General features: G+C 38.6%; 1 protein-coding gene across 1 annotated transcript in view; it reads right to left on the bottom strand.

Moving 5' to 3' along the window:
* Positions 1–25995, bottom strand: part of MDGA2 (MAM domain containing glycosylphosphatidylinositol anchor 2) — a 448026-nt gene that overhangs the window by 192216 nt on the left and 229815 nt on the right. The window contains exon 8 of the mRNA XM_032214074.1: positions 23329–23622. Within this exon, the coding sequence (XP_032069965.1) occupies positions 23329–23622 (294 nt within the window). The remainder of the gene's footprint in view (positions 1–23328; positions 23623–25995) is intronic.

Genomic DNA, 25995 nt, shown 5'->3' with positions numbered 1-25995 from the left:
TTCTTTTCAACTCATTATGGACATGCAAAGCACACCGAAAGCAACTCAACTTTCTAAATACTTCATGTACTGTGCCATATCATATTTTAATTATCACTTTCTGAATGAACTAAGATGTATTTATTGTTTACTTGTAATTTAAAGTTATAAAGCCATACAACTTGCAGAGCCTCTGGGTGAGTGTTATACACATTAAAAGTGAGCCCAATGCATTTAATCAATAAAAAGGGGAAAATGACTTAACCCAGGAATAGATGTACCACAAGATATGAAACATATCCAATTTAATCCAGAATCCATGAGAAAAGGCTCATTTGAATGATAGTAGCGGTAAGGCTGTTTGAAACTTCACAGGATACTATCCCAGAAGGTACCCACTGCATTAGAGAAGGCATGCCTCCTAAACCCCATCAGGTGGCATTGCTTAATTGAGGGGATCAGGATCATTCCTGGTCAGGTGTTATAAGACAGGCAGAAATAAAGAGAGAACAGTACTTCCTCAGATAAGGACTTTGTAGATGACAACCAACTTTGAATTTTAATTGGAAGTTTCCTAGTAAACGCTGCAGCTTGCATAGCAGGAATGCTATGGCTAGATATACTAAGGTAATCCTGTAACTGTTTGTTCCAAATGTTTTGGGCTGTAGCTTCCAAACAATCTTCAAGGGCAGCCCTATATAAACTGCACTGCAGTAGTCCACATGCAAGGAGAATAAGCCACACATAACTGAGAAATGACTCTTGGCCTAGGAAAGGGCACAGTCAGCGTACCAGATAAATCAAAGCAAAAGTTCTCCTGGATACAGTGGCTAAACCCTAAAGCCACGATGGCAAACCTATGGCACATGTGTCAGAGGTGGCACGCAGAGCCTCTCTGCAGGCATGCATGCATCACCCCAGGTCAGATCTCCTTGGCATTTCTTTCATGAGCGTCTGTTTCCCTGCAAACAACGAAACAGAAGCTCACACACACAAAAAAAGATCTTACCTCTTGCTGCGCTGCCAGTGTTGCAATGCCCCGCCAGCCAGCTGGTCTTCAGGCCTCTGCTGCACATGTGCACATATCTGTGCATGTGCACATCTATGTTGCTGCATGCACATGTTCGTGTGCACGCACACACCTTTCAGTTTGAAATGCGGGCATGCACAGTTGGACACGATGTCTAAAGGTTTCACCATCACTGCCCTATAGCATGTAGTAGCAATTCTATCTGAAGAAGATCAGCCCCACATGTAATTGTTTATTGAATACACCGTAGCTGGATTCAGATAAATTAAGCCACAAAACATTATATACAAAGGACACCCTACTAACCAACCACTTTATAGCTTAGCACAAAGTGTGAATGCAGCTATCAACTCAATTTGATTATCTCAGATTCTGATCAGGCTTTCATGATGATGATGATGGTGGTGGTGGTGGTGGTGGTGGTGGTGGTGGTGGTGGTGATGTTATCAGTGGTGGGATTCAATTTACTAACGGTTCTGCAGGTGTGGCTTTGTGGGCATGGCAGGGGAAGGATACTGCAAAATCCCCATTCCCTCCCCACTCTCAAAATTTCCGCTACAGGTTCTCCAGAACCTGTCAGAACTGGCTGAATACTACCGCTAGATGATATCCATTCCATCATGGCTGACTCAGTGATTCTATGGGCCAGGTCTCTCCACATCTTCCAATCCTGCAGTGCTTTAGATTTTCCTAGTAAATATACATTATTTCACTTTGTATCTTGTCCTCCTCCCATGATAAGCATCTTCACTGAGATATTATCAATTGGACTTTCTTTAGATTTTTTCCTCCTAGTGGAACTCTCCTAGAAATAGAGCTCTGTGGCACCATTTCTGACCTACAAGAATTTCTATCTGGAGATCTGAAGGATTTCAGTGACCATAAGCGTTATAAAGGCATCCAGTGGCCACTATCTTTAAAGCCATTGGTTTCTAGGTCAAGCATTATTTGTATAATAGAAGAACTTCCAACCTGGTCAGGTATAGTTGCTTAGTAATAGCCGAAGTACTTAGATTTGTAAAGCATCCTCTAAATTACCAAGCAAGGCTCCATAATTGAATTTGTCACTTTCACTTTCAACAACATTCACACATTTGGAAGCAGATCTTTCTGCATCCAGTTGCATATTTTTTTTTTCTTTTTTCCCCTCCATGAAACATTCAGAATAAATGGCATGTACATTTGGGGGAATAGAGGTTTCCAAAGCCAAGACTTTTGAAGGACAAGCTGATATCCAAACGAATACATTTTATATGGAGTTTCCCCTACGCTGACTTATTTGTATGTATATTTTGATGGAAGAACATAATCTAACACTGAAAGACACATAAAGGCCAAAAGAGAGCTCCATCCTCTTTTCCATATTAGTTTGGGAAGTGTCAATCAACAAGTCCATATCAAAAAGGAAAACCGTTTCCCTTTCCTGAGTTCTAACATTAAGAGAAAAAAAAATCAAGCCTTTTTATTATCTAGTTACTCCTAGTTCAGAAATGGATCACTGCAGATATATTGATAGCATCAAATCTGGATGGATCGATATAATTACATAAAGAAACAGAAATCAGGAATGAGCAAATGGGCCCTGCTGCCTTCCCTAAATTTCTAATCATGTTACAAATCCAATATTGTAAATCGTAAAATATTTGAATGTCATTATAACCCTTGAATGATGAACATGTGTGCATGAAGAATACTATCATGTCTTGTAAAGGAGCACTTTACAAGTGCAATTTTTGTTTAATCCCTTCTACCTCTGTGATCAATATAGATGATCGGAGTTAGGCAGCAACCTGGAATACCAATTGAAAGGGAAAGCTATCTAATGAATTAGCTGGCATTTTCTGTGCTGAAAAGCCAGAGTCTTATGGATAATAATTACCACTGGCAGTCATAAGATTTACGTAGATTACCTGGTAAATGCATTCAAAACATTTGGTAGGGAAGGACAGGGTAGGTGTGACAATGACACAAAACAGAAACATATGTGCACATGGTCATATTTTTTTAATTTTCCCCATGGTTTCTAAGGCTTGGAACACTGCAGTAAAGATATTATATGGTAGGGTCTTTGATGAGACCATAATGCTTAGATGGTTCTCTGGGTACTGGAGGGCCAGGGATGTATGGGATTATAAAGCCCTCCACCTTGCTAGAAACTAACATAAAACCAGATAATAAAGAAAGGTCTCAAAAGATGCTTAGAAATCTAATTGTGATATAAGAATCATTCAAACTTTGCAACTTTTACACTGGGTTAGGGCTGGATACTAACCTATAAGATGGTTGGGTTTTGAAGCTCAGCAAATTGCATGGATTCAGCCCATTTGGTTTATAGAATATGGCTTATGGGGTTTAACAAACAGAGCGTTAGGAAGTTGTGGACTTAGCCACCAATTCATGGTTAAACAAATCACAATTAATGGAATGGATTTTATTTACCATGTTTTATTTAAGACCTTTGCAAGTCTCCAAAATAGGGAGTGATTTCACTTTGATCGCACAAAATACGGCTCGATAGAACAGGTGCTGTTGCATTCCCAGCTCCTTATTGTGGGGGCTGGCCTGAGCACAGGGCAATCCACAACATGTGGTTAAAAATGTCAAGGTGGCAATGATGTGATCACTGTTCTGTCCATTTTTTATGGGCGTCACATGCCAAAAAGAGTGGAGCCAAGATCCCACAGCTGTGGCTGTCGTCTTGACTTTTTAAGAAACCACTTTCTGTGGACACTCTTGCCTTAACACATTGTGCCTGCTGTATAGACATTACCATAATTCTCTGCTGCTTACTCAGGGAGGATACTGCGGACATATCCCTTGTGAGCAGGAACGTGACACCAATAAAGGCACACACAACGGCTGGAGAGAAGGGAAGAATCCCTGCCTCCAATATTTGCTCACTGAAGAGAGTTGTCTGTATAGAGGGACACAAACTCTTGCTTTGTTTGTGTGCTGCTGTTTGTTTGTTTTCTAAGCCAACAGATCTCATCTGTTTCAACAGATTTGGGGGTGGGTGGGTTTAGAGAGGAGCGTATCCAATGTTTTGCAATTTGCAAGCCAAATTTGTCTTTGCAATGAAGTCATTTACTGTAGTGGAAAGGAAAGTGTGTGTGCATGTGGGGGGGTGGTGATGGGAAGGAGCTTAAATCCCAGATGCAATCTACCCTAGATTTACTTTTGTACAAGATCATTATGTACACCAATGCATATTCATTATTTGATTTGATTTGATTTGATTTTATTAACATTTGTAGGCCGCCCTTTTCCCTGAGGGGACTCAGGGCGGCTCACATAAAATCAGGGGGGGGGGAAGTACAAACAGTAACATAGACACATATAATAAAAGCAATAAGCAACATACATTCATCATTCGGGAGGGGCAACTATCCTTGTCCCCAGGCCTGACGGGAGAGCCAGTTCTTGAGGGCTGTGCGGAAGGCCTGGACAGTGGTGAGGGTACGAATCTCCACGGGGAGTTCGTTCCAAAGGGTCGGGGCTACTACTGAGAAGGCCCTCCTCCTTGTAGTTGCCAGCCGACACTGGCTGGCCGATGGAATACGGAGGAGGCCCAATCTGTGTGATCTAATTGGTCGCAGGGAGGTGATTGGCAGGAGGCGGTCTCTCAAGTATATGCATTCAAAGCATTTGATGGAAAGGCTCCTGAAGAACAGTTCTTGCATTGAGTTCAAAATGACTTAAGCGCAATTCCCCCACCTCTTACTTGAGGTAAGAAAGACCCCTGTTGTCAACTTGGAGAATCATAGCTCCCCCAAAAGAGGCTAAGATCATACATTGCATTAAGCCCTGGCTTGTTTTGGGCACAGTTCATTGAATAAATCACAATGGATTAATTCAAAACACATAGCCAAAACCTAGCTTGGATAGCCCGGGGGAGTATAAATATTTTCAGTCCATTGAGAAATATATTGGGGATTACCCTGCAAAAAGAGGAGAAGGGGCAAAGAAGGGAACAGGACAAAAATTAAATAGTTCAATTCAGGTTAACTTTATCCTAATGTCAGGTACTTAATAATTCATTGTGCATTAAATAGTTTCCATTTTTTGTGCTATAAATAATTATACAGTAGCAACATTTGGGTGAGATGGACTCAGGGGATCTTACCAGACATGAAATGCTACTGGTTCGGATCAGTTTGCCCAAACTGATAGTAAAAAAAAAACTATCAGTTTACCTGAACCAGTAGTAAAAAAAATGCTACTGGTTCAGGCGAACCAGTATTTCTGACGATCAGCTGTGACACACAATTTATATTAGATAGAAAGCAGGATTTCCTGCTTTCTAGCTTATCTAAATTGCATGGCACAGCGGATTCTGCTGCTGTTCTACTTACCTTTGCAGGCGCGCTCGGTAGCAGACTCCGCCCACCCACCCGGATGTCATCACGTCCATTTTTTATGCTCTGCGCTTGCATGGAAGGTCCTGCGCATGCGCAGAGGTGGTGCATGAAAGCAGAGCAAGCAAGCACACATGCTCACATTTGCGAACCGGTAGTGAAGGTAAGTAGATTTCCGGATCTTACTCAAGCATTCTGTGCATTCCTGGGCCTTTGAATTTTTGCACCCTGAATGTAGCTAATACTAAAATGGATGAGGAAATAATCTAGATTGATATATGACAAATAATATGCATCAGGTGCAACCAGGACCACTCTTGGACAGGTCCAAACAGATACTTTATTGTTGATCATGCATATTGCAAGAATCTTGCCAACTATATCTGACTTCCCTTGGGAAAGGGTTTGATCTCAGATGTTTCTTCCCTTGAATGGACTTTAATCAATCAATAAGAATAGGGCTGGAAGGGATCTTGGGAGGTCTTCCGGTCCAAGCCCCTGCACAAGCAGGAGACCTTATACCATTTCAGACAGGTGGCTGTCCAGTCTCTTTTTCTAAACTTCCAGTGATGAAGCATCTACAACTTCTGAAGGATATAGAATATCTCTTGGTGGAGAACCCTTCCCTTCAACCTGTGGTTTTACCACATCATGTTTCAATCTACAGAACTACTGAAGAATGTAGAGTTTCAACTTCTGATTTAACACAACTGGTTTATGCTTTATTTGGTTCAGTTCCCCAATTCCAGGGTCCCATTATAAATTTCACACACTGGTCCAGGATATTTACTTTGTAAAAAATTAATACCAATTTTCTTTACATCATTATCTTCATCTGAAGGCACATTTGAATTAGCATGAAAGGAAAACAAAAATGATATATCACCTCACCCTTTAGCTTCCTTTTATGTAAATCTAAAACCAATCAAAATATGTCACCAAATCCTTCCTGAATATATCCAGATGTTTTCTTTCACTGAAACAATTTGACAAAATGTTTTATTTTATCTGTTTATTTAATGTTTTTCATGCTGTCTTATGAGGCTATTTGTATTAATTTTTGTTGACATACTTTTTCTAGAATGTTTGTCAATGTCTTTGGAAGTTTCATTAAAATTGCACAATAAATATTTTAAATAAACATATAGCTTTAGCAGCTGTTCTTCCATACTCTGCTTAAAATTGGCAGAGGCTTAGCATCTGATGATAATAATCTTGAAATCATTTCAGGGTTTTTTTTAAATGTATATGCATATGCATGCTGGAAAGAGAATTAAAAGTTCATTAGCCACTGGCTTACCAAATGAGTACACAATTTATTTCCCACATGTGCAAATTTATACTTTCTGTTAATACTTGTACTTTTCCACAGATCTCTACACATAAACAACTTTCAAGTACCATAAATGTCACAGTTAATCTATTTGGCTTAATAATCACATCATTAGTTTTGCTCATTTTGGATTGAGAGCTTTAGTTTTCTTCTCTCTTTGTGAAGTATCTATCTATCTATCTATCTCTATCTCTATCTCCATCTCCATCTCCATCTCAGTGGTGGGTTTCAAAATTTTTTGGAACCTCTTCTGTAGGTGTGGCCTGCTTTCCGGGTCCACTGGTAGAACGAACCGGTTCTACCGAATAGGCGTGAACTGGTAGGAACCCACCTCTGCTCCACCTCCACCTCCACCTCCACCTCCACCTCCATCTCCATCTCTATATCCATCCATCCATCCATCCATTCATCCATCCATAAATCCATGCATCTTGAGGGATAACAACAGGCATTTTAGAACTTTGGGGCTAATTTTTATAGTTCCTTCTTGTTGTTTGGGCCCCTATGGGATATACACCCCAATGGTGATACATCAATGTTAGCAGAGGGGAAACAGTCTTTTCTTTTAAAGGTTTTGAGGATTTGTAGGATTTTTTTTAAAAGTACATTCAGCTTATAGGAAGCTTAGTATACTTTTTTGGAAGTATTTTTATTTATTTATCAGATTTTTCAATAGCTGCAATCTTTAGATTCCTATCAGTTTACAGAAAAAGAACAAGCAATAACATAAACTAAAGAATAAAAACATTTTAAAATAATTTGATACTTAAATTAAATTATTAAAATTATTAAATTGAATAATTAAAATTAAAACTGTACCCTAACAATATTTAGCAAATTTAGCAATCTTGAGAGCTGTCTTCTCCAGACAAACATTATTACATTTATATTCATGCTTATATGCAATATTGCAGACTACTTCTGCTGCCTGCCAGCTGCACACAGTTTGAGTCTCAACATAGTTCTTCAATTTTCACTATTTTTCTCTGTTTGAGGTGAACATGGTATATTTGTCCGTTGGCTGTATATATCTTGAGTTTCCTATAGATCTTTCAAAACCTGTATTGTTTCTTTTTTGTTTGGGTTTTCAGAATTTCTATTACCATTTATACTTGGGTAGAATTGCCTCTAGTCTGATTGAAATGGCTGATTTTGCTTAAATTGGAAGATTTATGTCTCATAGCGTTCAATTTTCCCAGCTATTGCTGTTATTTGTTGCTTTATGATTTTCAAAGCTTCTTCAATCTTTCTAGCGCTGCACCAATATTTATTTATAAGGCTAGCCTCGATCCTTACATTATTCAATTTTTGCTCTTTTGAGTCCTTTAGATTACTTGCATCTAATCTTAATTTCTTTATCAGGACCTTCAGTCTGATCTTTCACTTTGGGATTGAATATGATTTTGTTTTTGGTTTGTTCTTTAGCTGTTCTGTAGGCAAGCAGATTGCCCTGTTTGATAGATGTTATTTTAATCCTTGCAAGTTATTCACATCCTCCATTATAACTGCCAGATCTTTTGGGGGCATTTCTTTCAATGTTGCTCATTTTTCTACTGTAATTCTGAATTTGTCATTTTCTAATTTTCTCATTTAATTCATTTTGTCAAGGGGTTAGTTTATAGATTGTTTTAGTACTGTACTGTACCTTTTTTAAGCTATCATTTCTATAGTTCATGCAAACTATTTCCAATTGTAATCTGAGTTTCTTCTAGTATTCAATTATTGTTTGTGGGTCTTCCCATGTTCATAATTCTCTTCTAGTTGTGCATCTTTGAATATGTTATTTCTGATAATGGATCTCCTTTGATCAGCTAATCATTGTTCAGGCTATTTGATTCTGGGTGAATTGTTTTTGCATTAAAAAAAAAACAGATAGCCTTTCCATTGATTCTCAGCATTTTACTGACAAATTGTGGTGGTACCATCTTTGAGAACTTCAGAGATTTTTTTTTAAAAAAAAACATAGGGTTTCTTCGGCTTAAGAAATAGTTTTGGGTCTGGATTGATAGCTGAAGATTGGCCTAACAAAATCTGCCTGGCCTGCAAAACTGAAAAATCTTTCCAACGATTAGTAACAACTGTTCTCAGTTACTTGAAGAAGGGTTAAGGTCAGGGGTGGGCTTCAAAAATTTCAGCAATGGGTTTTCTGCCGAGTTGCTGGGTGGGCATGGCCATGGTGGGCATGGCCTAGTTGGCCTCCTGCACCAGGGTGGGGGAGGGCATTTTCACCTTCCCCAGGCTCCTGAGGCTTTCCTTGAGCCTCTGGGAAGGCAAAAACTGCCTCCCCTGGGCTCCAGAGGCCCTCTGGAGGCCATTTCAGGCCTTCTGAAACTTTCAGGAGGCCTGTTTTCCCTCTCCCCAAGCCTCTGCATGGGCCCTGGACTTACTTCACATCCAAAACGGACCGCGTAGAGACTCCTGGGAGGGGAGGGGTGGGCAGGGCAGGACCAGCCAGGATTAGGATTTGGAAGGTCTCCGAACTGGCCATAATGTTAGCTATGAGTTCTCCAGAACCTGGGTAAACCCGTAGCAGCCCACCCCTAGTTAAGGTACAAGAGATTAACCTATGGCCATAGAATCCCATGCAATCTGTGCCTTCTTTACCTAGTAGTAATTTTAGTGATTATAGGGTAAGGCAGGGTAAATTGTATAGGGAGTACGGTAAATCAAAATGTTGGCATTACTTTATTGTTTTATGGCTTGTCCTATTAAGGAATCTCTTAATTCAGAATTAATAGAGCACTATAGCTTTTTGTAAAATTATACAAAATGTTTATTCTACCATAAAAGGCTTTGAAATAGCTTTGTCAAATCAGATTTGAAAGTGGGAAGAGATACTAACACAGCAGGTACTATTTTAAGAGGATGAAATCCATAGTTTGGAAGGGAAATAATCTATATTTAAAACTGACATGTTGCAATCTGATTCACTTAACAAAATTTATGTCTCAGTATTAAAGTAACAGATTTTCACAATTTTTTTTCCTATTTGGTTGACATTTGCTCTTATGTACATGTATGGATGTGGCAATTATAATACATATGGCATAATGGTATGAATCTATTTTTTTCTGTTGTTCAAATCCAGCTTACCCATAGAAGTGCTTTGTCTTCATTTATATGGCTGTAATTAAGCAACATTTCTTGGGGCAAATGGGGTGTTCTATTTTCTCTGGTATACCAAAATGAAATGATTTGGATTTGTATTATTTCTAATTTGTCAAAGAAATTGCAATAACCTGGTTCACATGCAATTTTAATAATTAGCTGTGGCTTACAAATTACAAGGGCTGGGTTCACTCATCAGGCTGAGCTGAAACCAAAACAATATTATGACTTACTATATAATACATGAAAATGCAGAGTGAAAACACATATTCAATGAATGTTTACCCAACCACTAAGTTTACAAGAGGATGCAACCAAACCTTTTTGTGTCTCATGGGACTAGCTCAGAAGCACTATTTGCTACTCATGGCATTAGAGAATCTAATTGCAAGCACCCCTGGGAAACACACAAGTATCTCTCAAAGAACGCTTTTTTCCTCCATCCAAGAGCTGAGGTAGAACTATAGAAAGAAAACACTTTGTGAATTTTTATTTTTATTTTCTACTAGCCGATAACCTGGTGTTGCCTGGGTATTTATTTATAGGGTGAAAATGTCTGGACCAAACATAATTTCTAATTTTGGATTTTTCCCCTTACCAGAGGGAGTCCCCTTGTGGAGTACTATGAAAGTGTTATCATGGCAACTCCACTGCACTGCAGAGTAGAAGCCATTTTACGGCAGTACAGTAGAAGCCATTTTATGGCAGTACAGTAGAAGCCATTTTAAGGCACATCAGGCTGTATCTTAACAGAACACACACTGTTAGGAGTGTCTTACCCCCACAGTATTTGTTTCCAGAGAGTAAGTCATCTGTATACCATGTTTGGTTGAAATTGCTTGAAGCATTCCAGAGTTATGCTGGAACACAAACAAACACACACACACACACAGATGTGTTTGTGTGTATATGTGTGTGTGTGTGTGTGTGTATGTATGTATGTGTGTGTATATGTATATGTATATGTATATGTATGTAGCACGATAACCAAGAAGCCACCATCTTTTTCCAAAATATCAGAAGTAATCTCTCAATTGTTGAATCACAGGATTTTGTACATAACTCCATCTATTTTTCAATCAGAAGCTTTGAAGCCAACCAAGTCTCTTCATTACCTATTCAAATCCCTAAAGTAAGAATTCAAGAACAGAGCAGTTTATCAGGGAAAGGAGATGGCATAAAGAAAAAGAAAAGAAAGTCAATTTAATATAAGAATTATCTTTCTCTCTTTTCGGTTTGGCCACCAAGGGAGTATTTGCAAGAAAACAAGTTGTTAGCTTGGCAATAGGGTCAAAGGTCAATGTAGGAAGACGAAAAAAGATATAGTTTAAAAATAATAAAAACAGGATGATAATGATCACAAGAAGAGAATGAGTGGGTTGCACTGACAAATAAAGGAGGCAAAAGAGGAGTCTTGAATATGGGCAAAGAAAGGGTGAAAGCAGCGGAGGAAACCTAGTTAAATCTGATCTCCTGCTGTGCAGGAAGAAAGGTAAAAAGAATGAAAATAAACCATTCAATTATGGCATTTGGACATTATTTCAAAAGATGGGGGCAACAATGTCTTTGGCTTTACCAATTACTTGAACTAGAGTACTGCAATATTGAGATAATACTTAAAACGATGAAGGGAAGCCCTTGTTTGGTCCTTCTAGTTCCACTTCTATATTTGGACTGAGCAACTTCCTAAAGCTGGTACCTTTAGGTACTGCACAGTCTTGTCTTTTAAGGCTTCAGAGATATGATTGATGCATAAAAGTCTTAAATAACTGATGGATACTTAAATAACATTCACTCAAGATCCTATATGAGAGAAAGAATGGAATGGAATGGAATGGAATAGAATAGAATAGAATAGAATATTGGCCAAGTGTGAATGGACACATAAGGATTTTGTGTCCAGTGCAGAAAATCTTAGTATACATACAAAGTATCATAAGACACCAATAGAAGTAGAAAAGACGAGAATAGCAATACAACCCTACTACAAGGGTAAATATCTTTGTGGTAATTATTAGGTATTCAGCAGTGATAGCACAAAGGGGTGGGGGGAGAACCTATCTTTGTGACTAATTGTTTTAGCATGCAATGCCGAAAGGGAAGAAGTTGAAACACTTTATGTTCAGGATATGAGAGGTCTGTAGCAGTGGTGCAATTCAGCCAGTTATATCTGGTTCGGGCAAACTGGTAGCAGTGGTGGCGGGAGGCTCCGTCCACCCGCCCAGACATCATCACATCCCACTTATGCTTTGTGCATGCATGGAAGGTCACATTTGCAAACCAATAGCGAAGGTAAGTTGATTTCATTCCTGGTCTGTAGATACTTCCTCAGCTCATGTTCTGAACTAGTGGAGTATGCAGGTCGTTAGTGGAAGGCAGGCTGGTTGCAAATGTTTTTTATGCAGTCCTAACTATCTGTTGAAGTCTGTATCTCTCCTGTTTGGCTGCTGTAGCAAAATAGATAGTTACAGAAGTACAAATGACAGACTCAACCATTCTTCTGTAGAACTGAAGCAACAACGTCCGGGGCAGTCTGAACTTTCTGAGTTGATGAAAGGATGATTTGCATGAGGTCTTCTTAACAAACATCTTCACTTTTCAAGATCCAATGTTGGGTGCACACAGGCCTCCAAATGATGAAGGAGACCTCTCAATTAAGACTCCTCTCTTTCTGCCTATAGGAGGCAAGTAAATAACTTCTCTTGCAGGCAGGCTTTTTTCAGTTTGACTACATTGATAGTATTTAATCAATTTTTCACATTTACATTTTATATTTTAAAATCCGCAGGAGAGGCCTCTTGGAAGACGCCAGAACTGTCAGTTTATTTCAGTTTATTTCATTTATATGCTGCCCTTTTCCCCCGAAGGGGACTCAGAGACCCATTCTGGAACCCAAGATAAACCATCTTTCTTCTCCTAAGCCAGAGGAGGGCAAACTCCCTTGGAAAATTTGAGACCTACTCTTCCAGCATTGAAAAATGTATCTGTTTTGCTAAGCAGTGCCTTGCATTCTACTTTTCAAATTCTGATTTTGGATTCTGTTACTGCTTTGACTACTCACCAAAGTAGAAAGACAGGGTAGAATCCCAGTAAATAGCTAATTAGCATTAAAAGAGAAAGGCAAAGTGTGATTTGGATAACAATGAATACATATAGATAGGCAAAAGAGGGGACTGGCATTATGAAACAGGAGAACCTGCAAGTACTTTCCAATATCTTTTAGGATACATTGCCCTTTAAACCAGCTCTTAAAGCAATCAACCATGACCCAGTTAAAAACACAGGCCTTGGTTAGAGAACAAATATAAGAATTAGACGTACAAGTAGTTGTGTAAAATATAGAAAATATATCAATAGATTTAACATAATTAATAGAGTTAAATAAATCAAGAAGATGATTGTTATAGTATTAGAGATTTAGGGTATTGGTACTAAGCTAGGAATAGATTAAATAATGAATATGATTGTAAATTTAAATTGTTATTGCACAAAATATTTGTACCCAGATGGCACACTATTTAATGGAAGATGGATTGTTGATATTAAAATAAAATAAAAACTTAAAGAAAAGAAACACAGGCCTTGCAAACAGATTGTGCCATGGTTCTTTCAGTGAAATACTTTTACTGGTATGTAAATTGCCAGGACAGTTAGTTTATAAAAAAAGTTTTTATATAATAGTGAGGCAGTGATCTAGGCAGTAGATTGGAAGAAGAATCAAAATGATTTCTGTCCCAATTGCCACCACTTAGTTTGCAGTCTGAAATGACTTTTTACTGTGTCTAATGACATAGCCAGTCTTAGAGGTACTTCACTATTAAGACTCCATCATCTGCATTTCTTCCCAATCTTCTCTGACGGTTATGAAAAGAACGGCTTTTGTTCCGCGTAGCTGTAAATGATATCCCAGTTTTATAAAGGTGGCCTTCTTTATATATACTGTAGTGACTGAATGGTGGTACATTTGATTCCTTCAAAACTATGAAGACTGTTTTGGCTGACTGGAAGTGGAAAGCCAAGAAAGCCATGGCTATATGCAGCTCTCTAAAAAGAGAGACAAGATGAAGCTTGTATGGTTTTGGGGGAAGCAAGAGTGGTTTGCAAAGACAGAAAGGCATAGGGCAATATAGTGAATGACATTGGTGCAAACTAGGTCACCTTAGATTTCTTATTTTGTTCCCTTATCTCCTGCCTTGATTTTTTTTTTTTTTTTTTTTTTTTTTTGCTTAAGACATCTTAAACTTTTCCTGTACTTTGCATTATGCTGTTCATCTCTAAAAGGAACAACATGACAGTTAACTTAATAACTGTCCTGAGTCATGACTTAATGCCTCTCAGTACTGGTTGCTGCAGAAGATTACTCAAAGAAGGCAGTCACCAAACTTCTGCTATGATCTATTTTATATATAAAAAATATTCTTACTCATCTAGTACATCATTTATTCTTCAATAATCTTTTTCTTGTGGCTGCTGATAAAAATAGGATCACCAACATGATTGCCAATATCCAATGACGGATATGGGATGAGGAGGAGGAGGAGGAGGAGGAGGAGGAGGAGGAGGAGGAGGAGGAGAAGAAGAAGAAGAAGAAGAAGAAGAAGAAGAAGAAGAACAACAACAACAACAACAACAACAACAACAACAACAACAACAAAATCTTTAAGATAATTTAGGCCTTTGTCTTCAACACAAGACAACTTTGTTTTATAGGCCCAAGACCCCATAGAAGAACAGACATAAGATGAATGTTACAGTTGAATCAAAGTAGAGGTTCATGTAGGATTGCAGTGGGAAACAGTCCTCATTTCAATGGTGCATTGTGAAAGAGACTATGAGGCTGCAGAAAAGTACCAATGGATTCATGGGATGAAAAGCCTTGGATTGACCTACCTTGGATGAAGTTCAACTTTTAATTTCAACAAAGGCCAGAGCTATGCAAAGTATGATGACAACATCCCTCCCAGGAGCACCTGGTACTCAGAAGTTTTTTTTTTTTTTTTAAAGATGAAGAAGCTATTTTATTGGAGATGGACAGACATACATTCCTTATATTAATTTTACTCTGCTGCTTTCCTATGCCTCTCTATTCATCTCTTTCATACTAGTCATCCTACAGTTTTGTTTCTTTCACCTATTATACTCTCACACTAAATACTTACTCTGGTTTGAGTTGTCCAAGCATCAATGATCAGAAATGCAAAATGAAAATTTATTTGCTCCGTGTGAAAAGATGCCTACAGACGTCTAAGTTTCACAAATCAATTTGAAAGTCATACCCTTTGCTGGCACAATTAATTAAATCGTTCACATTATTCTATAAATACTTCTGGGAGACTGAATTTTGTTCATCAATGTACACAGAGTGAGATCTCTCCAAGATGCTGATAATAATCAATAGTTACTCAGTTCCTGATATTAACTTTAGATGAGAATTCTTTCCTTGGCAACTTCCTTGGGGGATAATCTTTCTGAGATTCCAATCATTGTAATAAAACAAGGCCTTTAACTAATCAAATCATGACACACTGTGATGAAACCCAGGTAACCTGAACTTTAGCTGTATTTCATGCATTGCACAGCTATGAGAACAATGTGAGAGTCTATTAGTATGATCAACAAAAAGACATACTCTGTTTCCCTGAAAACAAGACCTCCCCGGATAATAAGCCCAATTGGGCTTTTGAGCTCATGTGCTAAAATAAGGCCTCCCTGAAAATATTGCAACACAACAACATCATAAAGTGACCATGCTTGCCACCTCCTGCACCTCCTATCAAAAATAATAAGACATCCCCAAAAATAAGGTCAAGCACTTATTTCAGGGGTCAAAAGAAAATAAGACCCTGTCTTATTCTTGGGGAAACATGATACTGCAACATATAACATAAACATGTAAGAATATATTTATTACAGTTTACCTGGCTAGGAAAAGAAACCTTAGTCAATCTCATTTCTATTTTTGTTCAGTAAGGTAAATTGTTCATACTGAGCTTAACAACAGTATCTCAAAGATCTTAAGGTTAAATATGCACAACAAATACTCACATTATGTACAACAATTTTTATCAGAATAACTATTTTATATTTTGTAAGATACATGGGAACTACCATAAAATGGATTGACATCTCATTTACCTCAATATTCACAATTAATTTACAATTGTGCAAGTGCTACATGAAGAATATATCACTGGAATTTAAAATTGTCATGGAAAAATCACCAAAATATTATAATTAATCATGAAATAAAACACAACACATACATTCAAGACTTGCCAAGAATGAATATTTCTTCTTTGCCTTCAAAGATCATTGAGTAAGCTTAATTTCCATACATGACATTCATCTAATATTCCATTATCACCCTTTGCATGAGTTACCTTTCAAAAATATCTGAATACTGTTCTCCTAAGTGTAGGGCACCAGCTTGGGAAAATATTGGCAAGTTTCTGCCTCAACATTTTTCTGTTCTTTCTCTTTCTGGGTGTTTTACGTTACAGTATGTCTGTCTGCCCATCCATCCATCCATCCATCCATCCATCCATCCATCCATCCACACACTTCTCTTAATATTAACTCAGAGATACATATATTACAAATCAAAGTGCTCTGTTGCCATGTTTTTTTTTTTTTTACAAAATAAGTTAGGCTCCATGAGAGATGAGTGTGGGAACAGAAAATAGTGAAGTGTTGATGTGAACTTACTCCCACACTTTAGTACAAGACAGAGATGGTTCCTAAGGTACTAAACATATAATATCAATGCTCTTTTGACAGTTACTTTTGTTTTAATTACATCAGTGTGTGTGTGTGTGTGTGTGCATGTGTGTGTATGAATATCAAATGTGTTCATCAATTCAAAGGGATCACTCGACTTACTGTTTTTCTCTGCTATATGATTTCCTGATATGGTACATGACATAAACATTTCTTTATATTGGGCTTGATGGCATTTTAATTTCTACTGTAGGTGCTCTCCAGGATAGTAAAAGAGGCTCAGTTGCAATTGCTTTTGCATGAAGATTTTTTTTCCTTCTGTTTTTATCCCCCCCTTCCCCAAACTCATTAGCAATGATGTGAGAAAACAAAGAGTTGAAAACAAAATCTGATCCAAACTCTAGAAGTACGTGATTTCGAGCTAATTCCTCCCTTGTGATTTGCTGTGTTTTTATCAGACTGAGATGAGAGCAATGGACCTCATCCAGTGGATAAGCCTCAGTGAAATGAATAGATGCTTTCAAAATATGCTATGGCACGTCTTCCTTTTTCCTTTTTCTTTTTACAAGACTTTGGTAAAACTATTTCCAGTGGATGGGTCTGCAACATTTAAAGAATATGTGTTTCTTTAAAATGAGATGAGATCCTGGATCTTTTTCACATTTATTGTGTGCAATATATCCAATACCCTTTAGCACAAATTGTTGCAGCACAACTTTTATGTGCAATAATCTTATTTCTGTGGCATCATTCAACATCTCAATACATCAAGTTACATTAGATCCAGAGGTTCTTGGTTTACCTGACCCCTTTCAGATATGTTAGACTTCAGTGATCCATTATAGTTTATAGCATAATGGCTGGTCAAGACAAAATTGCAGTTCATGGCAATAGTATTTAGATTTATATACTGCTCCATACTGCTTTACAGCACTCTCTGAGCAGTTTGCAAAGTTGGAATATTACTCCCAACTATTTGGGTCCTCATTTTACCGACCTCAAAAGGATGGAAGGTTGAGTCAACCTTGAGCTTGTCAGGATCAAATTCCAGCCTGTGGCCAGAATTATTTTAAACAGTGCCACACCATGGTTCCTTTCTATCTGAAAAGTGACCCTCTTGAGGAAGATGCTATAAGCCAGTGACGGCGAATGTTTTTGTCCTTGTGTGTCAAAATTGTGTGTCTGCGCGTGATAGCATCCATGCATGTGCCCCACTCCCACAATGCAGTGCGCCCCACCCACCTGCACATGTGACAACAACAACACCACCACGCATGTGTGCATGACCGGGCGTCTTGTTTTTCGCCCTTCCCAGGCTCCAAGAGCTTTCCTGAAGCCTGGGTTGGGCAACAATAGCCTTTCCTGGTCCCCTGGAGACCCTCCAGAAGCTGGAAACGGATTGTTTCCAAGCTTCCAGTAGGCCCGTTGGCTCAGTTTTTCGCCCTTCCCAGACTCTTTTATGACTTTTCTTGCTACAGTTATTAAGCGAATCATTGCATTTGTTAAGTTAGTAACATGGTTATTAAGGGAATCTGACTTCCCCATTGACTTTGCTAGTCAGAAGATGGCGAAAGTGGATCACATGACCTTGGGTTACAGCCATGGTTATGAAGAATGCATCAGTTACCAAGCATATTAATTCAGATCACATGTTCTTGGGGAGGCTGCAAAGGTTATAACTTTGAAAAGCAGTCATAAGTCACATTTTTCAGTGCCATTGTAACTTTGAATGGTCACTAAACAAACTCCTGTAAGGCAAAATTACCTGTATTCTTTCACAGCTTATAATAGTATTGTTGCAGATGGAAATTGATATAATTGCTTCCTTTTTTAGAAAGAAAGGAAGAAAGAAAGAAAGAAAGAAAGAAAGTAAGTGAAGGAGGGAAGAAAGGAAGGAAAGAGAGGAAGGAAGGAAGGAAGGAAGGAAGGAAGGAAGAAAGAAAGAACGGAAGGAAGGAAGGAAGGAAGGAAGGAAGGAAGGAAGGAAGGAAGGAAGGAAGGAAGGAAGGAAGAAAGGAAGGAAGGAAGGGAGCATCTTAATAAGATGCTCTATATAGCCTTAGCTTTCATTGGAAATAAGCCTGGACTGAATTTAAACATGCCTTTACCTGTCAAAAACGAAGAAAATAAAAATGTTCATACACTTTTGGTGATAAGGTCAGCCAGATTGTATAACATTTACTACCGCTGATGCTTTGGTTAGAAAGCCATTTTAAAAAGTATTTCTAAGCAGCATGAAAAACAACAAAAACAGATGCTGGAATAAGCTCCTAAATGACTTTTCTTGAAATATTAGCTGGATTGGAATCAATGTGGCATTTTATAAAAGTTGTCAAAAAAAGCAACCGGAACACATAAACAATATTTATATGTACATACAGTGTTCTACCTATATTTCACATACCTAAATCAAACCACTGAGCCACGCTGGCGCAGTGGTTAGAGTGCAGTACTTCAAGCTACTTGTGCTGAATGCTGCCTGCCTGCAATTTGGCAGTTCAAATCTCACCAGGCTCAAGGTTGACTCAGCCTTCCATCCTTCTGAGGAGAGTAAAATGAGGACCCAGATTGTTGGGGGCAATAGGCTGACTCTGTAAACCCACTTGGAGAGGGCTTTAAAAGCACTGTAAAGCAGTATATAAGTCTAAGTGCTATTGCTAAACTGAAGTCCAGTTTATGTTATCTTAGGCTAAGGTTTTAGCAGAGACATCAAGAATCATTAGTAAAGCCTTACTGGAGTCGGCATCTCCTCTCTTGCAAGCAGCAAAATATCCACCTAAATATCCATTTTAATGGGGAAGAAGAAAAAATGGCTTTCTTTCTTTCTTTTATTGAATAAGCCGTCTAAGGAAGCAAGCAAAAGATCATCCCAATCTTCCCTTTGACACTCTAAGACAGTGAGTCTCAACCTTCTTAATGCCATGACCCTTTAATATAGTTCCTCATGTTGTGGTGACCCCCAACCATAAAATTATTATATGTTTTCCGTATTTTTTCAAAAAATATGTGTTTTATGATGGTCTTAGGCGACCCCTGTGAAAAGGTTGTTCGACCCCCAAAGGGGTCCCGACCCACAGGTTTAGAACCACTGCTCTAAGACAACAGTTCTAAATTATTTTTACACATTCTATTTCAAGGCTTTCAAAGAATGCAGAGCTATGAAAGAATTGAGGCCATATGCTAATTCAAAGAGAAACAAAGTGGGGACACAACCCCCGCCCCATTATTTTGTAAGAGGGGGCCATTTGTGTGTGTGTCAGTTGTTTGGTGAAGGTTTCAAATCTTCTCACTATATTCTTTGAAAGGGCGTTATATGAAGGATGGAGAACTATAACATTCAAGGTATCTGTGGCCTAATTGACCAAAATGCACGCTAGAAAGCATAATTTGGCAAAACAAAAACATGGAATCAAAATGACTACTTGCAGATAGCTTTTGGGAACCCATGGTAAAACTCACTGTGGCAAGTCAGCTGTTATATGAATATATGAATAGTGGATCATCCACAATAACATTATAATTTATTTGGCTGGGCACATCTTATATGAACAAAACCACTACTGTTAGGAATATAATCTAACGGTTGGATTGGCAATAAATAAATCATGTAACAATGCTGTACCTGTTTCTTTAAATTATACTGTAAAATGTGATTGGTTGCTGTTTTCCTCAATCGGCCATAAGAGGTAGCCAGAATGACTGTTAGCTCTCTGTTTGTTAGATGCTGGGCTGATCTGATCTGAGTGTTTTGGAAGCTGCCTGTTAGAAAGTGTCATGAGCTATTGTAAGTTTTGCAACTGCTAGCAAACTTTGAGTACTGAACTGATTATATGATACTGGACTATATTATTTGGATTATCCCTTAACTGAAAGACATTAATGACTGACTGTCTTAACTGTGTATGACTTGGACTGTTTGATGGACTCTGATACTTCTATTTCCATGAAAGTAAAAGCCTATTTAAACTGCAGTGTCTCTGTATGCTGGTTTGTGTGTTCTCCAACACAACTCTCACAACGCTTCTCTGAATGTACTCACTCTCCTAACAGGGAGCTTACCTAACAACTACATTTGGTTAAACTAGGTCTGTGGTGGCGAACCTATGGCACGTGTGCCAGAGATGGCATGCAGAGCCCTCTCTGTGGGCACATGCACCATCACCAGCTGCCCTTCTGGTTTCTGGTGCACACATGAATGCCAGCCAACTGGCCTTTGCGATTGCCAGAGTGCTGGAAAATGCCCCCCAAAACACCCTGAAAATGGCCTGAAAACACCCTGAAAATGCCCCCAAATGCTCTAAAAACCAGGCATGTGCACGCTGGCCAGCTGGTCTTCAGGTTTGTGGTGCTCTGGCGCATGCAAATGTGCACATGCATTCACATTCCGTTTTGGGCACTTGGTGCCGAAAAAGTTCGCCATCCCTGACCTAGGTCTAATGTCTTGTATGAACTCAACACATATACGTACACCAAGTTGGCAACTCTTCCGCAAATCTTGTGTAAGTCAGACATGGACTTCAACCCCCACAATTCCTTGTGAGCACAGCCACTGGCTAGGACAGGGGTAGCAAACTCGCAGCATCACGTGATGTATTGGGACTTTTTTCCCCTTCGCTAAATTGGGCAGGGGTGGGGCCAGCACATGAGGCATCTGGCCCAAGGGGCCACATGTTTGGCACCCATAGGGTAGAAGTTCAACTGTGGGAGTTGAAGGAAAAAACACCTGAAGAGCATCAAATTTCAGAAGACCATTAATGGGCTCTCAGGAGCCTAGAAGGAAATAACAAGTTGTTTGCTTTTTTTTTTTCAGCCTAGTTCCCAGAAATTGGAGCAATGGTTTATGCTCTAAATGTTTACTACTATCATGAGAGAAAAGTATATGTCCGTATCTTTTTTCTCTGATAGCTTACCTACATTTCTCCCCAATTCCCACTTTCTCATGTTTTGTTTCTTCCAGGCATAGGTTTCCAAAGCACCCTTCCAGCAAGACAAAGCAAATATTTCATTGGCTGGCTTGGAAAGGGAATTCCAAAATCATGATGTCCCTATACCTACAAAGAGCAAAATCATCCAAGCCTCAACATTTTATGGAAGAAAAAGCTGGACTTTGAAGAAGCAAAAGTAGGAAGAATATTGGTGGCTTTGAACTTTAAGGTTGAAGAAAACTCTCCAGAATACCACGTGCAGCCAAGAAAACAAACAGATGGATCACTGAACAAACCAATCCAGAGTTTTCATTTGAGACATAAATGACTAGGCTCACATTATCCTACTTTGGCCACATCATGCAAAAATTCAGCTGGGCAAAACTCAGTGGAAAGAAAAAGAACAGCACAACCAGCAGCAAGGTGGCTGAACTGAGTTACAGGGACTTTGAATGCACAGTGGGAAAGTCTGAATGATCAGGTTAAGGAGAGATCAACATGGAGAAAATATTTCTAAAATATGTGTTTGTTTTGAGTCATTTTATGACCCATAATCAATCAGTGATTATGGGCCATCTAATGAGAAGGAAGGACTCACTGGAGAAGAGCCTAATGCTGGGAAAGATTGAGGGCAAAAGAAGAAGGGGACGACAGAGAATGAGGTGCCTGGATGGAGTCACTTAAGCAATAGGCCTGAGCTTAAATGGACTCCGGAGGATGGTAGAAGACAGGAAGGTCTGGAGGAATGTTGTCCATGGAGCCGCAATGAGTCAGACACAACTTTGCAACTAACAACAACAACAATCAATCATTGGTTTGCAAAGAGACTGGGTCTTTTTAATTGTTCTAATGATGTTTTAAGCTAGGGCTAAACAGTTTTGACCCATCAACACATTTTGTCAGGGCAATTTTTCACTTGAAAGGGGAAGCTGGAAGATCTTCATCTTAGATTCACAGTCCTGATTAAACTCATATATAGACAGATAATGTGCCTTACTTAAGATAACTCGTCAGGCATATGATTATATGGTTTCTAGTTCATTTGCTAACACTTAAGCTTTTATCAAGATTGCCAGTTAGTTTGCTGTGACCAAGAACAGACCAATTAAAAGAGTTCTAGAGCTTGCCATTAAAAAAATAAAACCTGTTTACATTCAAACAAGATCGATATCCAGCATTTTTAAAAAATCACTCTGTGATTTACTGGTGGGATTTACATAGCATGTTTAGATGGGTTAAAATAAAGTTGTATAATCTGCATTTCAGCATCTTTGGGGAAACCAGACAAAATCTTAGCATCCCTGTAGAAATCTAGGTATCATTGTAAACCATATTATGGTTTATTGTTTGGGCAAAATGTAACAATGACTTTTGTCATGATAAGTGAATTGTGACAATGAATGCCAGCATGATTTAATAGCAAATTGATTAAACAATTTTTTTCCATTCACATGCTAGCATACACCAATTTCTTCCCTGTTCAAACTAACCAAAACTCTACATCCAGTTTAGTGAAAGACAATTGTTTGTCTATGACAAGAGTGGGGAACTACGGCCCCTTTATGACTTGTGGACTTCAACTCCCAGAATTCCTGAGCCAGCCATTCTTGTTTGAGAATTTTGGAAGTTGAAGTCCACAGATCATAAAAGGGTTGTAGTCCTCGACCCCTGCTCTATGGGTACCCAAATATTGCAGAATGGACTTCCTTCAGAGATGACTGTGTTGCAAAAGCCACTTTCATGCAGAAGACTAACAACTCAATAATCTGCACAACAGGGAAATATGAATCTGTTGGTTGAAATGAAATCTAAAAAAACCACATTATTTTAAAATTTCATATTACGGCAGAAAAGATGGAGTAAAATGGAACAGAGACTTACACTGTACGATCAGCTGTACCAATGCTTCCCTTGGCTTGACGTTAAATCCATTGTATTGACTGGTTTGACACCTGTAGGTTCCTGTCATCTCCCTTGAGACATTGACAATCCTCAAGATCCCATCATAGCTCTCCATCTGCATTGTCCCATCTGGCATGGGAACTTCCTTGTCTGCCCTGGACCAGAGGATGATAGGCTTCGGTTTCCCGGTCACCTGGCACTGCAGTTCAATGGTATCTCCTTCTCTGGTGACCAAGGGTGACTTTTCTTGTGGAACAGTCAGGTTGGGTGGAACTTCAAATGGGTGCAAAGGGAAAAGGAAAGGAAGAAAACAAGAAGTGGAAATGAAATGGTTAGTACGTGAGAGTTCTGTGACTTTGAATGCATAATTATAAGGCATAATTTAACCAGCTCTGGAAGAGTATGAAAGAATAATAGAATGAAAGAGTTGCAAGGAACCTTGGAGGTCTTCTAGTCCAACCCACTGCTCAAACAGGAGACCCTATACCTTTTCAGACAAATGACAGCCCAACCTCTTCTAAAAACGACCAATGATGGAGCAACCACAATTTCTGGAGGCAAGTTTTAAGTTTCTGGGTATTATCTTAAAATAGGACCTGACTTGGGGCACTCACATTGCAGCACTAGTCAAAAGGGCCCAACAGAGAATATACTACCTGAGAATTATCAGAAAACAACAACTGAATGAAAAACTGCTGGTGACCTTCTACCGCTGCACCATAGAGAGTATTTTAACTTACTGCACCTGTGTATGGTTTGCCAGTTGCACAGTGGCAGAAAGGGCAGCACTTCAGAGGGTCAACGTCTTTGCCCAGAGGATCATTGGCTGCCCTCTCCCCTCTTTGGAAGAGGTTTAGAGCTCCCGCTGCCTTAAGAAAGTTCAAAACATTCTCAAAGATCCCTCTCATCCTGGGCATCCTTTTTTTGAACTATTACCATCTGGCAGACAGTACAGGGCAATAAAAACAAGGACAAACAGGCTGAAAAACAGCTTTTATCCCAGGGCAATAACCATATTGAATTCTATGGTATAGTGCAATATCAGGTTTTCAATTTCAATTATACAGAAAGTAAAATTGCAATGTACACTGAAGATGGCATTTAATTTCATTGTACCATGCACAATGACAATAAACAAAACAAAACAAAAGGGGATTTCACATCTGAATATATTTTGATATAGTGTTATGGTGGAATATTCTCCTGTTGTAGATGAGATCTATCCCCCACAATCCTGACTTTCTGGAAAAGTATAAAACTAGGTTCTGCCACTTGGCATGATGCCCTAAGAGGGACTCTACATTAGGATTGACAGATAGGCTAGAGAAGATTTAATAATTAATTGGTTTTTATTTTTAACTTTTTATTACAATATTAATATCCTTCTAATAATATTAGAAATTTCTACTGTATTTTTTGCATTTCTTCACTTTTTTCTTATATTGTAAGCCATCCAGAGTCACTGCATTAGTGAGATAGGTGGTTTAAAATTAAATAAATTAATAATAAATAAAGAAATATAGATGTCAGCATTCCAAGTAATGCACCGATAGAAAGTAGAACTCTAAGGCAGGCAAATTCCTCAAAGAACAATTTATTGGCTACATCGTGTTCACACAACTGGTGAAAGTCAACTCTGAATGTTTCCATAGCTTTCACTAATTAAAAAGTAAAAGTTTCCCCTTTCCCCCCAAGTCACTGCTCATGCTGTCCAATCAAGCTGCTGGCTGATTGCTTGGTTACTTCACTCCTCCCCTCGCCAGCCACCTGTCAGGATGTCCTTGGTTCTCACAGGAAAACTTTCTTGTTTTGGTTACAAAACCCCATCTAGCTATTCCCCCCCCCCTGCCCCTTCTGCTTTGTGCCAACCCTGAAGCCTTCAAGATGGCCTCAGCAAGATTCTCTTCAGGGTTGACAATAGAAACAATCCAAATCCAGAAAAATAGGGTATTTTCTTCTAGTCCATCAATCTATATGTTTTCTCAGTCTACTCAATCTGCTACACTGAGGAATAAAAATGTTTACCAAGGTATTTACTGATTAAAACAAACATACAAAACTAAGATAATACTAAGGAAAGAATGCAGACATTATTCTCTTTTTTCTCCTTGAAATGTGACTACGTTAATGTTCTTCATCAAAGAACTTGTCCTGATTTTATGACAATCATATTAGTCTTTAGATCTTGCTGTGGTACAATACTGAAAAATGAAGAATACTTTTAACTATAGTGCTACTCCTGCAGCTCCATAATAGAAATAAACACAATATATATATAAACAAAAGCAGCACAAGCCTTATTCAGTACATCTAAAAACCAGCAACCTATCCAACTCCTATTTTTGACCAAAATTAAAATATCAGCTATCAATTGTGTGACAGAATATCACTGCTTGTGAGCACTGTTGAAAACAACATGCTGGACAAAATTGACCACACAAAGAAGGATGTTACAATATAGTACAATATTGCTCATTGATTATTGATTTTAGATCTCCCTTCCTTTAAATCAATTGTTAATATTCCTTGCCACTGTAAAATTTTGTATACGTTTTTATGCTTTTAATACTTTATTGTACACAATAAAGTATAAGGCCACACTTGGAATACTGCATTCAGTTTTGGTTGCCACGATGTAGAAAAGAT

The sequence above is a fragment of the Thamnophis elegans genome, chromosome 1 (assembly GCF_009769535.1).
Source record: "Thamnophis elegans isolate rThaEle1 chromosome 1, rThaEle1.pri, whole genome shotgun sequence".
Lineage (NCBI taxonomy): Eukaryota > Metazoa > Chordata > Lepidosauria > Squamata > Colubridae > Thamnophis > Thamnophis elegans.
This window is presented reverse-complemented; position numbering and strand designations above follow the sequence as displayed.